The 14,060-nt window shown below is 32.4% G+C and overlaps 2 protein-coding genes across 2 annotated transcripts in view; one reads left to right on the top strand and one right to left on the bottom strand.

The window, feature by feature from the left end:
• The window catches only part of LOC111707332 (uncharacterized), a 21,507-nt gene extending 19,032 nt beyond the window's left edge, over window positions 1-2,475 (top strand). The window contains exon 7 of the mRNA XM_023480418.1: window positions 1,395-2,475. Coding sequence (XP_023336186.1) covers window positions 1,395-1,561 — 167 coding nt within the window. The 3' untranslated portion in view covers window positions 1,562-2,475. The remainder of the gene's footprint in view (window positions 1-1,394) is intronic.
• On the bottom strand, window positions 2,467-14,060 carry LOC111707320 (tetratricopeptide repeat protein 38). Its single transcript, XM_023480402.1, has 14 exons — window positions 13,891-14,060; window positions 13,420-13,495; window positions 13,128-13,205; window positions 12,858-12,922; window positions 11,859-11,954; window positions 11,605-11,674; window positions 11,364-11,436; window positions 10,659-10,815; window positions 10,291-10,450; window positions 10,167-10,225; window positions 9,536-9,711; window positions 8,796-8,995; window positions 8,021-8,111; window positions 2,467-5,503 (listed from the first exon to the last, which is right to left on the bottom strand). The coding sequence occupies exons 1-14, from the start codon at window positions 14,023-14,025 to the stop codon at window positions 5,467-5,469; spliced, it is 1,473 nt and encodes a 490-aa protein (XP_023336170.1). The 5' UTR covers window positions 14,026-14,060; the 3' UTR covers window positions 2,467-5,466.

The following is a 14,060-nucleotide window of genomic DNA, read 5'->3' as shown; positions in this document are numbered from 1 at the left end:
TGTCATTAAATTAATGTTAAAATCAATTATATTGTTTTCATCATTATATTGAATTTCTTATTTTCTGTGAATTTGTTTGCAGAATTCTAAAAATTCTCGAAATGTCGTCTTTTCAATAAAAATTCAAGAAAATCTGCAGAAAATCTCTTTGAATTTTGAGAGATTATAGAAACTAATAATTGAAAAAGACTACTTATTTTCGATGATAAGAGTTAATTTTTATTTTCTCAACTTGTTCTTAATCTTTGTGAAGAAACAATCTCAAGAACTGACGAGGGTCAACCCAGACCGAAATATATTTTCAATAAATGTGGAACTAACATCTACTTTTTTACTCTACAGAGGTTTGGTCCATCACCATCACTGAATTTTAAATCTTAAACAACTAATTAGTGTAGTGTATTTCAAGTGACCCGACATTTACAGAGTAATGAAGGTGTATAGGGTATTGTTGTGAATCGTACACGCTAATCTGTAAATGGAGAGTCACTTGTAAATACGTCTACAGTCCCTTTATGCTGTCTATCTTCTAAAATGTTTTCTACATTAATTTGATTTCTTAAAATATTAAATCTTGGGAGCTCTATCCTTTATCACAACGTATACTGAAAGAAAAGACATCAAGGTCCGTCGAATTTTCTTTTTGGCTGAATTTATCATAATTTCTGCATTTGAAACAATTTAATACTAAAATAAATATTATTTTAAATTATCTCTTTTTTAAATGCGTCTAGAACTTTCTTCTTTTTTTCAGAGAAATCGTCGAAAATCTGAAATTTAATTTTTAATTATATCACGTCTTCCAGGCTTCCTTCTTATCAGGATAAATATGGGAAATTAACCAATTATTTTCCAGAAAATCATCAACCATGTTTAATTTGACAATTCTCAGTTAGTGAAGAGGAAAATTTATTGTTAGCAATTGAGCACGAGCACAGACTAAAGGATTTTAATGAACGAATAATAACATTTTAAAGGGAACTGTGAGCGTTGTTTAATGTGTGACCCTCCATAAGAGAAACCTAAATAGAAAAAAAACAAGATTTCATAACTTTAAACTTTTCTATGTACTTCACCCTTGAGACAAAGCTTTTACGGGTACTTTTGTACTATTGTACTATTGTACTATTTACGGGTACCATTGTGAATGGGGCATTGGTATCTTTGCATGGAGGATCATATGAATTTACGCTTACACAGGGTTGCCAACCCTAGAGTTTTCTCATCTTTTTTTTGGTATTTGGCAACCTTGTTCAAAAAATACAAAAAAAAATTATTATTATTTTATTCATGCATGACGTAAAAGGTAGTGAGGTCTGAGAAATAATTTAATTTCGAATATATTTTTAGGAATCTAAAAATTTTAAATATTTTTAATCAACTGTCTTTTTCAGAGTACATGTCCGGCCAACATCAAGGATTGTACAAGGACGGTATGTACAGCTCGCTAGAAGCCCTTAATAGTTCTCGTTTCCCATTTCAGTCTCAACCTTCGAGAAGCAATCCTAACGTTATGTTTAGAAGACAAGCTAAAGATATTCATCCAGGAATCATTTATTAAAATGTTTTGTACTCTAAACTTGAAAAATATTTTGTACTTAAAACATGAAAAACATTTTGTGCTCTAAACTTGAAAATATTTTGTACTTAGACATGAAAAACATTTTGTACTCTAAACTTGAAAACATTTGTACTCAAAACTTGAAAACATTTGTACTGTTAAACATGAAAACATTTTTACTCAGCTGAAAAATATTACGTACTCTTAACTAAAAACTGTCACTAAAATATTAACTCTTAATTTGTACGACACCCAGCCTCTCGAATTATTAAGTATAGAGGTTGTCGTCTTTCTTCTGTTTCGAATTAGGGCAGCTCAGATCAGTGGTTGACCAGGCCCGGCCAATCTATAATTCTATACAATTAAATTACAGTGATAACCAAAAATGTCTTTTAGAATCAAGTTATCAACTTTAAAAAGTCCAATGAGCATGAGACACAGCATATGTGCAGTGTAAACAGACCCATTTCACTAAATTAGTGATATAAATAATATCCTGGTAAAACATTGCTAGAATGTCGTCTTCCTATTTCATTTTTTCCTGGTTATCGCTGATGTTCCTGAGCTGTCCTTTTTGTGGCACAACAAAAGGGAATAAAATGAAAAAAAAGTTCCTTAGTTCTCACCTGATTGATTCAACTCAAATATTTGTCTCTTTTTAAATAAAATATAATGATTTGATTCCTTTTTCATTGCCATACATCTATAAAATACAGGTCATGTGCAGTTAGTAGCTTAGACTTGACTTTGCGGTAAGAAAAATACGCAATTTATCTCAATATTTGGCGCCATAAATGTGTAATTTTTGTAAATATTTGAATACATATTATAATTTGTCTGTAATGTTGTAAAATAACGTATTCCATTATCTAACAACTTGTATATAATGTAACTAAAAATAAATCTTAACTTTATCAAAATTATATATTTTTTACAAATGCACAGAACCGTAGCCAGATTGAAATGTAAAAGTAATTCAAAGTGGTCTTCATTACATTGTACAATGAAAAGATATAAAGAAAATGGAGATTTTAATTATCCGTGGCAAATAAAAGACAGAAGACAAAAATAAGACGATCATTTTGGAGCAAGACATTGTAACCTAGCCTGGAAGAAGCGGTCAAATTTATTTGACATAACTGGCACAACTTTGTAACCTCGGTATCTCCTCTTGTTTTACACTCAAGTTTGAGAAAAGCAATCTATCCAGTTACAGATTAGAAATTAAAAACATTTTTCTTCTTCTCAATATCTCTTTAGAAAGAAGAGTTTTGATCGAAAACGTTTAGGATTTCAACCTTACGTTCAATTTTACATTAGTTTGACGTGAAGATAAGACACCATCAGGGTTTAGAATTTACATTAGTTTGACGTGAAGATAAGACAACATCAGGGTTTAGAATTAACATTAGTTTGACGTGGAGATAAGACAACATCAGGGTTTAGAATTTAATTAGTTTGAAGTGGAGATAAGACAACATCAGGGTTTAGAATTTACATTAGTTTGACGTGAAGATAAGACAATATTAGGGTTTAGAATTTACATTAGTTTGACGTGAAGATAAGACAACATCAGGGTATTGAAATTACATTTGTTTGACGTGGAGATCAGACAACACCAGGGTTTAGAATTTAAATTAGTTTGACGTGAAGATAAGACAATATCAGGGTTTAGAATTTACATTAGTTTGACGTGAAGATAAGACAACATCAAGGTTTAGAATTTACATTAGTTTGACGTGAAGATAAGACAACATCAGGGTTTAGAATTTACATTAGTTTGATGTGAAGATAAGACAACATCAGGGTTTAGAATTAAGACGGAAGGAAAGAGCACAGAAAAAGCACAAAATAATAAGGACATCACTTCATATAGATTTCACCGGGGTATGAGACATTATCACATTATCACATCGCTTAGGATTTCCAGCGAACGAAAACTTGCGCGAAATTTCGCGGAAATTTTGTTACGTATTTTGTTAACTTTTAACTTTTTCGCGAAATTTTTTTGCGAGCAGATTGACGCAACATTAGCCAACAAAGCGAAAAATCATTTCTCCGTTTTGCTGGAAACCCTAGTTAAGATCCAAGTAGATTAATTACTGGTTATTATAATCACATAGAACAGTAAACGTAATTTCTAGTGACCCAACAATAAAAAAATACAAGTCCTATTAACAACGGTACCCTTAAGAGAAAGGTGTTTAAAGGATACCATTTTGAATCGAACATGCCAATTTATAAATGGAGGGTCTTTTAAACATTACTTCTGGGCACTTAATACCGATATAAGCACAAATTAAGAAGAGAATAAAATATATTCACATGAAAGACTTTTTTGGACAATGTGCAAATTCATAATCAACATTTTTAAATGTATTTTCAACATCGACAAAACGCTTAAAAATGTTTGTAAACATTGTAATAAATATGAATTCAAAAATGTATGTTTGAAGGCTATTGTCGACATAAAAGCATTATGTTCATGTGAGAACAAAAAGTGTATGTTATATTTAAGGATATTGTCGACATGAAAGCATTATGTTCATGTGAGAACGAAGGATGTATTATGTTTATATATTATATGTTTGAAGGATATTGTATATCAATAGTTGCTCTTGTTCAAATTCCCATGGTGGCAATCCCTGGTATAGGATATTAGTAAACCAACAATTTGTTTTGTGTTTAAACATATGGTCGTGTTTCTTTAAGGCCGACAATTACTATGTTGCCTGTACATACATTAGGACCTTAATTTATCAAACCGGAAGGAGGAAGGGGGGGGGGGGCTTTAATATTCGAATTCTCAAGTTGGAAAATACCACCCAGGATGGAGGCCCAAACAAACCATTTGATTTTATAATTGTTTAAGAGTAAAAATTAGAATTGGGTTGAGACCAATAGCGCAATCTGTTGCTGGTGTATTGTTTAATACCTATTTAATATCAGGCCAACTTTATAGGGGTTGCCTAGGATTAATACTTGGGTTGATTACGACTTTTTTGTAACCCTGTACATGAAGATTTCAAATGTGTCAAAGGGACTGCACGAGTAATTTCTAGTAACCCTCCATGCAAAGATGACAATGTCTGATTAACAACTGTACAATCAATTATCCGTTAACGGTGACGGAAATACCTTTTTCCGTTAACGGTGACAGTCATACCTTTATTCGCTAAAGGTAACAGACATACCTTTATCCGTTAACGGTGACGGATATATCTCTTTATCTGATCAATAATGTTGAAGATAATTTTGTTTCTGGGTTCAACTTTGATAATTCATTTATGTTTTCCTTCCCGTAGAAATTCACAAGTCAGTTTTGTAAAGAACTTGCAATTGTAAGTTTTAAGTTTTCATCGTCATAGACAATAAAAATTGATCAGACAAAGTTGGTAAGGGTACTGTAATGAATCAAACATAGTCATCTTTCCATGGAGGATTACTTGGAATTGAGCTTAGAGTCCCTTTAAGAGCAAATGTCTATCCTAAGTTATAATGGAGTGGTTGGAAACCTCCTCGAGTCAAAATTTGAATTTACAGAGGGAGGGGAGGCCAGATCTTGAAATTAACAACAAAAAGAAAAATAATTCCAGAAGAAATAAAATAAAAATTGTTGGATCATGTTCAAGAAATAAGGCAAAGAGAAAAAGAATACACTATTTTGTAAATTTAAGCACATGCATTGTAAAAGTTAATTGTGAAAATATTCACTGTAAAAAGGTCACTTAATTATCATTAAATAATTATCGATTAGTCATGCATTGACATTGCAATAAATTAAGCATTTCAAAGCTAATTTTTATAAAGAAATATATCCATTTCATCGCTGATCAGTTGGTTTGAAGTATAAATGGACGAATAAGCAACCATGGACGATATTTTTGGACGATGTTTTTGAAGGATTAATGCTGATGCACAGCGATCATTCGTTCATAGAACCTGAAATTATAAAATTAATAAAAACTAATTTGAATACTGAATAACTCTTTCAGAACTAATGTTTTAAGGATTGATATTTTTGTAAACAACAATTAAGCCTCCTTAAACGAAGAAGATCAATCGGTGTTCGTTCACTAAAATTTTTATTTGTTTCACAAAAATCCAAATTGTGTATCTGAGCCCTCGGGAGTGTGGGGATTGGAATTTATTTGAGGATTTAGCCCAGGTTTTATTTTTAACTGTTCAGTACTCAAAGTGCAATGTGCATTTTGCAATGTGCATTTTGCAATGTTCAAAAGAAATATCAAGAAAATAATTTTCCTGAACACCCTTTACCATGTAAGTTACCATTTTTCCTGAACACCCTTTACCATGTAAGTTACCACTTTTCCTGAACACCCTTTACTGTGTAAGTTACCATTTTACTTAACACTCTTTACTGTATAAGTTACCATTTTACTTAACACCCTTTACTGTATAAGTTACCATTTTTTCTGAACACCCTTTACCATGTAAGTTACCATTTTTCCTGAACACCCTTTACTGTGTAAGTTACCATTTTACTTAACACTCTTTACTGTATAAGTTACCATTTTTCCTGAACACCCTTTACCATGTAATTTACCATTTTTCCTGAACACCCTTTACTGTGTAAGTTACCATTTTACTTAACACAATTTACTGTATAAGTTACCATTTTTCCTGAACACCCTTTACCATGTAAGTTACCATTTTTCCTGAACACCCTTTACTGTGTAAGTTACCATTTTACTTAACACTCTTTATTGTGTAATTTACCATTTTTCCTGAACACCCTTTACTGTATAAGTTACCATTTCCTTAACACCCTTTACTGTATAAGTTACCATTTTTCTTTACACCCCTCTACCTACTGTACAAATACTATTTTTCCTGCCCACCCTGTCCTGTACAGTTTGTAAAGATGCATTTATCAAAACTATCCTTGACTTCCAAATCGTTGCTACGTGAGGAGAGAGAACAATGAGGGCTTGAGGAAACTTTATTTTAAACAATAGAAATAAATAATTGAGAAAATTACCCTCCTCCCCCCAACACTCTCTCATATTTAGATATATCTTAACGTATTACGTATTACTTGTGTAGTGTCTCCGATTAAAGGACTGTAAGCGTAATTTCAACTGACACTCCGTGCAATGATGGCAATGCCCGATTCACAACGGTACCCATAAAAGCTTTGTCTGATCAATTATTAATAGGATCTCAATGTTTATAAAATTCAAAATCTGTTTATTTTCAATTATCCAGAATTAAATACTTTAAGAAATACAGCATTAATATCTTCCACATAATTGGTCAACTACAGGTTGCAAGGATACCGTTATTAATCTTGCACTGCCATCTTTGCCTGGAGGTTCACTTGAAATAACGCTTACAGTCCATTTAAGAAACAAAATTTTAGATAACCCCGCTATTTAATAAATCCCAAATAGTACAATTAAGCCAAAGTGACTCTTAATCTTATGTTTGATGATTGATGAGCCATTTTGGGATCAAAAAATTTCAGATTTTGGGATCAAAAAATTTCAGATTTTGGGATCAAAAAATTGTATAATCTCTCTTTTCAGATTTTGGTTTCATGAGTAAGATTTTTTTTTTTGCAGTTTTTGGTTGATATGGTTGATGGTATCTATTTTGCTCTTAAGATCCGGGTCCCGATCCAAGAAGACAAAATCGTGCGGATCCAACGGATCCGGATCTTAAGCAATAAAGCTATACAAAGAGTTACAAAGGCAGCTGGGGCTAATATAATAAATGACGAATATGATATTTTGTAGAATGTAAAGGGAGGATTTAGAAAAAATAACCTGTGCAACTATGGCACTTACTAAAAAAAAATAATGCCGTTTTTACCACTTAATTAAACAATGTTATGAGCTGTCAAATTTCTAAAGTCGGGTTTTATATCTGCAAAACATAAATTCTATTAGTGAATAATAAAGAAAATTTCAGATTCCCAGTTCTATTGGCTGTTTTTTAAAATCTAACTTTTCTACAAACTATACCACAGCTCAGTGGAGTTAGCTCCGATGGCGGTCTGGGCTCTCCTAGATGGGGGGGGGGGGGTTCAGATCCTTATCTTATCTTTTTTTTCATAGTACAGGGTGTTCAGGAAAAATTGTAACAATTAAACTATACCGGTAGTTAAGGAAAATGGTTGGTAACCCTAACAGTACAGAAAAATGTTAACTCACACACTACAGGGTGTCCAGGAAAAATTGGTAACCCTAACAGTACAGAGTGTTAAGAAAAATGGTAACTGACACAGTACAGGGTGTTCAAGAAAAATGGTAAGCCTAACACTATAGGGTGTACACTGTACAAGAAAAATGGTAACCTATACACTAAAGTAAAGGGCATTGTCAGGTGTCACTAACTATTGAGCCCAGTCCCCATTTCGACATTTATATATCAATATATTGAGGTATTCACACGCATATATCATGTAGATATTTATATATCAATATATTGAACTACCTTTGATTGAGTGGTGTATGTTTCTCTAGTTTAGATTCCTTAAGTTTGTTAGTTAATATTTCCTCCGCTAGATTGAGATCAGAACTCACTCCTAAACATGGTAAATTCGGTTAAATCTGTATTAAAATTTATTATGTAAGTTAATGGTAATAAAGTGTGTGGCAAAAGATACAAAATAATTATGTATTTGCATGAACCATGAATTTTTTGTTTAGAAATATTTCTTATTGGAAATAGAGAACTGAATTTGAAACTGGAAAATAAATTTGCAAAATGTTGAAAACAAAACAAGGAAATAAAACTTAAAATAAAATTCAAAGTGATCGAGAATCTGATTAATCCTGCTTTTACCCTTAGAAAAGACAATTTTTTTGTTGTAAATTTAAATTCCTTTTGTTTAAGTCTCTTAAACAAACTTTGAAGAAAAACAAGAAAACTTTTCTTGCAGAAAATACTAGGTTTTTTGAGTATTATGTGCGTATTTTGGTGTTAAAGCTTGGAGATAATCTAATATGATATGGGACGCTCAGGAGCGTAAATAAGGATTCTTAATTTGACATATAGTGCAAGTACACTACTACATTAAAAACTCGATTTTTGGGTAAAATTTATCTATGTTACTTTGTTAAAATTGATTGAGTAATATTATCTGCGCGAAGCGACAAAAAAAATTTTTTACATTTTTCCTTATTGGGGTAAGTAACCCCAATAACCCCCCTTATTTACGCCACTGGGGACGCTCTGTAGTAAAATATATGTTCCTGAAGTCTAATACCTGAACGTGCTGCGGCATGGAGCAGAATTTGCGCATAAATATCCTTCTGTGCTCTACTCCCTTGGATAGAACCCTGGAGCTCCGACATGATGGGAGCCAGGGTCTGTACTGCAGAACTGTACTCTCCGTCCATGTAATGCGTGATACCCTCTACCAGGGGTACACCAACACGAGCTGTCACATCCTTGTTCCATCCTTGTCTAAATTAATAAATTTTGTAAAGATTTTTGTTGTTGCTTATTTAAATAAATTTTTAAATTTTTCTGATCTTTAATTCTATCTGAAATATAGTTTTCGTATGAATTTGTTAGGTGTATTGTTAAGTCTATAATTTATTCTGTTTAGAGTTATTTGTTTAAAGTATTTGTTTGATCTTTAATATTTTAATAATCTTTTGTTAACTACAAGTTTCCCATTTTTTTATAGCAATTACAATTAAATCCTTATTTTAAACTGGTCTAAATTAACTCAAGTTTTTAGATTTATTATTTTTTTTGTTAATTTTTAAAAAATTAACAAAATCAAATATTGTAAATTAGTTAAGTTTCAATTTTTACATAATATTAATTGTTGCGTCTTTATAAATTGAAAATCTCTTAAAAGATGGATTCTTCAATTTTTAAATAAAAAAGGAAAAATAATTTTATTTCATGAAATTCTAAATTGTACGAAGTAAAAAGTGCAAAAAAAGAGAGAAAACCCAAAGAATGTTTAGGTTTATGAGTCCCGTCGATTGCTACCTGTCACCCTTGATGTACTCCTGCATGTTGTTGATGAGTGTGGTGCAGGCCATCCTATCCCCGGCCAACAGGCTCATGAAGGCGTTGTGTCCGTCGTAGAACAAGGAGACGAAATCATCATTATGATTTGTCCAAGCTGTTGCCTGCTCCCTAGCCCTTTCTCCTATGTTTACACCCTTAACACGAAAAATTCTTTGTTAAGACTTTAAAAGACCATAATCTATATACATTATACACTTAAGGGTGAGGGGGTAGCCCCCCCGCCCCACAACTCGGAAATTAGGAAAGAGGAATTTTCTTGTAAAAACTGAGAAATGTTGAAAATAATATTATCCTAGAAAGATTTTAAAATTTAAGGATTTCATTCTAATTAAACTTGTTAGCCTGCACCGCACCTTATGACACCAGACAATGTACACCAGTTCCACCTCTGGAATCATTGATAAAAACAAGTTCAAATTCTTTTTTTACAATTTTTTTTATATATTCCTTAATTTTTATTTCATAATCGGCATCCTTGTTCTGTGTTCCCTAGTACATAACTTAAAGATTTGAAAAATTTGAAGAAAAAAAAAACAATTAATGCGATGTTGTTTCTGTTTCCAACTTAACTTCTAATTTTGTTCTATACCTCGAGATGAAGACGCATGAGCAAAGATGAACCATCCGACAAGGGAAAATTTCCGCCATCTTGAAAAATATGGAGTAAAATAAAACTTTCTCATGTTTAATTCTTAAATTTTTCTTTTATTCACCTTTTAAAGTCATAGGTCCAATCCTTGCATCATAAAGATCAAGTGCCGCGTCGAATTCTCCCAGTTGCACGTGGAAGAGTGCGGTGTGCCACCAAATATGGTGGGAAAAGGTTGTTCCTTGGGTCCAATCACGAGCAGTGTTACTTAAAAACAAACGACCCTAAAACATTATTTGAATAAGAAATACTATTGTCCAATTAAAGAACAAAGATACAGAAAAAAAATATTTTTTTATTAAATACAATACCCAAGCTTTTAATGTATAATTAAAAGCTTCAGGAAAGGTTTCTACTTACAGCCAGCCAGTTAAATTTTTATTTATAAGGTATTGATAAAATTTTGAACATAATTGAACTATAACCCTGTACCTGAAGTGCGCGTCCTGATTCCTCAAAGTTGTGCGCAAGCGCGTGATGCGCCCAGTTGTCAAGAGGGAAATGATCCAAAGCTTTCCTACCACTAATCTCCCCGGCCTCGTATTCACAGTTCTCTCCCTGGCCGAAGCAGAGCTTGCCAAACACATGCCTTCAACCAATCAATCAATCAACCAATCAACCAACCAATCAATCAATCATTAAATCAATGAATCCATATATTAATCCAGTTACACCAATTCAGCCACAATAATTCAATCAATAGACATCATAATAATAAATACGCTCGCGTCAATCACGGATGTGGCTGACTAACAACAGTACCCTTTTAACCCTTGTCTTAGCAAAATTGACATGTTCTTGTTTTTTTATAAGATAAGACATAAGATACAATTAGGGTGACTCGCAAAAATTCTCCCAAATAAAGATTTAATTTATTCGGAAAAATAATGGCTTGTTCAACGAACTACTCAGATAGTTCGATGTGAGTGGGTACACAAATTTGTCACTTGTCGATCCAAGCAACAAGACAACAAAGGAAATTGACATAATTTGTCCCACACAAGGTTGAAATACGATAATATCTACCGCATTTATTCATTTATCGTTTCTGAGGACATGCTTAATCTTTAAATGAAGAATGTCACTTAAAATTACGTTACAATCCCTCTAATGAGATATTAAAAATAAAAAACCTACCCGTAGAAAGGAGTACTGGGAGTATAATGCTCAACTATAGAGGAGGGAATATCTTTCAAGCGTTTTGTCTCACCTTCATCAGAAGGCAACTTACAGTTTAACTAAGGTGAAAATGTAAAGATGATGCAACAGTAGAAATAAAAATATAAAAATAAAGCTGAAAAATTAAATTTAATTACTTATTTAAGAAATTCAAAATTAAAAAAACAGGTACGTTATAAAATTTGTAAGCGTATCTTTCCTATTGTAAGTGCCAGAAAGTACGCCATCTGGAGTGCGTAAGGATCTCGGGGAAATTGACGCAAAATTTCCTAAACTTAGTTAGTTTATCTTTTTTTAAGATGAAAACATTTGTTTTTGTTTTTGATGAAAATGTTTTTTTTTCGATTAATTAAAATTTAAACACTGTTTAAGATGATTTGGAGAAAACCTTTTAGTCCTAAATAAACTTATCATATTGGAACAAAAAAATATTGAATAAAAATAAACTAATTCCTCGAATTTGATCATAGCTCCCCAATAATCTTCCGCTGCCATTAGTTCCGCCGCGATCAGATGATTCAGCTCATATTCCGTCAGCTTTCCATCGCTCTAAAATATATTCCATCAGTTTTCCGTCACTCTCACATATATTCCGTCACCTTTTCGTCACTAACATATATTCCATCAGTTTTCCATCACATTAATATATATTCCGACAGCTTTCCGTCACTCTAATATTTATTCCGTCAGTTTTCTGTTACTCTATAATGAATTCCGTCAACTATCCGTTATTTTAAAATATATTCCGTCAGTTTTCCGTCACTAACATATATTTCGTCAGCTTTTAGTCCCTTTAACAAATATTCCGTCAGCTTTCCGTCAATCTAAAATATTCCATCAGTTTTCCGTAACTCTAAAATATATTCCGTCAGTTTTCCGTTGCTCCAGAATATATTCTTTCAGTCTTCCGTTGCTATATAATATATTAATTCAGTTTCCGTTACTATTTATTATATTCCGTCAGTTTTAGTCACTTTAGAATATATTCCGTCAGTTTTCCGTCACTAAAATATATTCCGTCCATTCTGAGCCGGGGATGGGAGTAGTTTCCAAAGATTTTAGCAAAAATAAACTAGAAATATTTGTAAAATAAATTTCACCATAAAATCCTTTGATTTCCCAAATTCATGGCTACAACATCCAAAACACATTTCTAACATACTGGAGAAAAAAAAAAAAAAAAGTTTTCTGAGTGGGTGGGGTGATTTATCAATCATATAAATACCCCTTTTGCTCTGCCTTTTTTGCACAAAGCAGCGTGTCTATTTCTAAATCCGTTGCAGTGTTTTTTCTCAAATTTTCAACTTACAGAAACATCGAATCAAATAAAAAACGGGCAAAATTTGACCTTTTACCTTTAACATTTTACCTAAGCCTCAGCCAGAGACGACAAAAAAGTTCAGAAATTGTTCGAATAAAAAAGAAACCAGAAAAAATCATCAAAATAAATACCTTGGCTTTTGCAGAAAAATCAATCAGTTTCTTTCTAGGTTCTGCATTCTTCAGTGGACTTGTTGCTGAATAAAATAGCTAATATTTCAGTTTTATTTTACCTTAAATAATTGTTTCAGGTTTTTTCTTTAAATATATCATTTCCCTGTTTTATGAGGAAATAATTGGAAAAATGCTTTATTCATTTCATTCCTAAAATATGTATCCCCTTTTTTATTTAAAGAATCCTGCAATAAATTATAAAAAAAATTATTTTGTATAAGAAGTTACCAAAGCAATCCATTCCAAGGGTGAATATGTTTCCCATTGCAAAATCCGGATCCGCCGCCAACATGGATTTACTCGTTCCTATAATATTCAAAGCATTTAAATCCGACAATTTGCTTTCCGTTTAACTAATAACTATTCCTCTTTGCTGCTTGCCACACAAATATTTCTGCCTACATGTTAACCTTTAGCTAGTTCCTGCCATGCTGCCTGTCCCCCCAAATGTGTCCTACTTTATGTGTACAAACAGCTATTTCCTGCTATACTGCCTACCACCCAAATATTTCCTGCCTACCTGTGAACCCCCCGAGCATAGGATCATGATAATGATAGATGGCTTGATGAAGGAGAGCATCGTAGAGCTTAACTGCCTTAAAATAAATTAAATCAAAAAAATATTTAAACATATTCTTTCATTTCTGAATAAAGTTTCACGGATTTTTTGGGAAGCAAGAGGATGTTTTATAAAAGAATTTAAACAAATACCTGCACCAGACTATTTTTTTTATTTCACCCTCTTTTAAGTCTTTAAATATCTTAATAAAAAGAGATTGTAGCCTGGATACGATAAAAAGATTTAAGTGTTGTTGACACGAAAGTATTTCATTATAATTTAGTTTCTATAATTAATGTTGGTATAACTGCTAAAATTCTTATCATGCATGATTTTATCCTAATAATATGATATAGCGGATTTCAGACGCGGCTCAAATTCATTAAATTCGGAATAAGTTTCTGGAAAAATATTAATCCCCCAAAATTATACTTCGTTTGATGGAGACGAGAATGAAACGCCGTCAGCCCGCCATCCGGCGATATCTCGCCAATTGGCCGGGAAGCTGGAACCGCCGATCACAATACCGCTATCCCCCGCCTCAGGCGATTCAAAAGTTTTAGACATTTTTTTAACTGAAAAATTATAAACCTTTCTAACTT

The sequence above is a fragment of the Eurytemora carolleeae genome, unplaced genomic scaffold (genome assembly GCF_000591075.1).
Source record: "Eurytemora carolleeae unplaced genomic scaffold, Eaff_2.0 scaffold765, whole genome shotgun sequence".
Lineage (NCBI taxonomy): Eukaryota > Metazoa > Arthropoda > Copepoda > Calanoida > Temoridae > Eurytemora > Eurytemora carolleeae.
The sequence above is the reverse complement of the archived record's forward strand: the minus strand, read 5'-3'. Positions and strand labels throughout refer to the sequence as shown.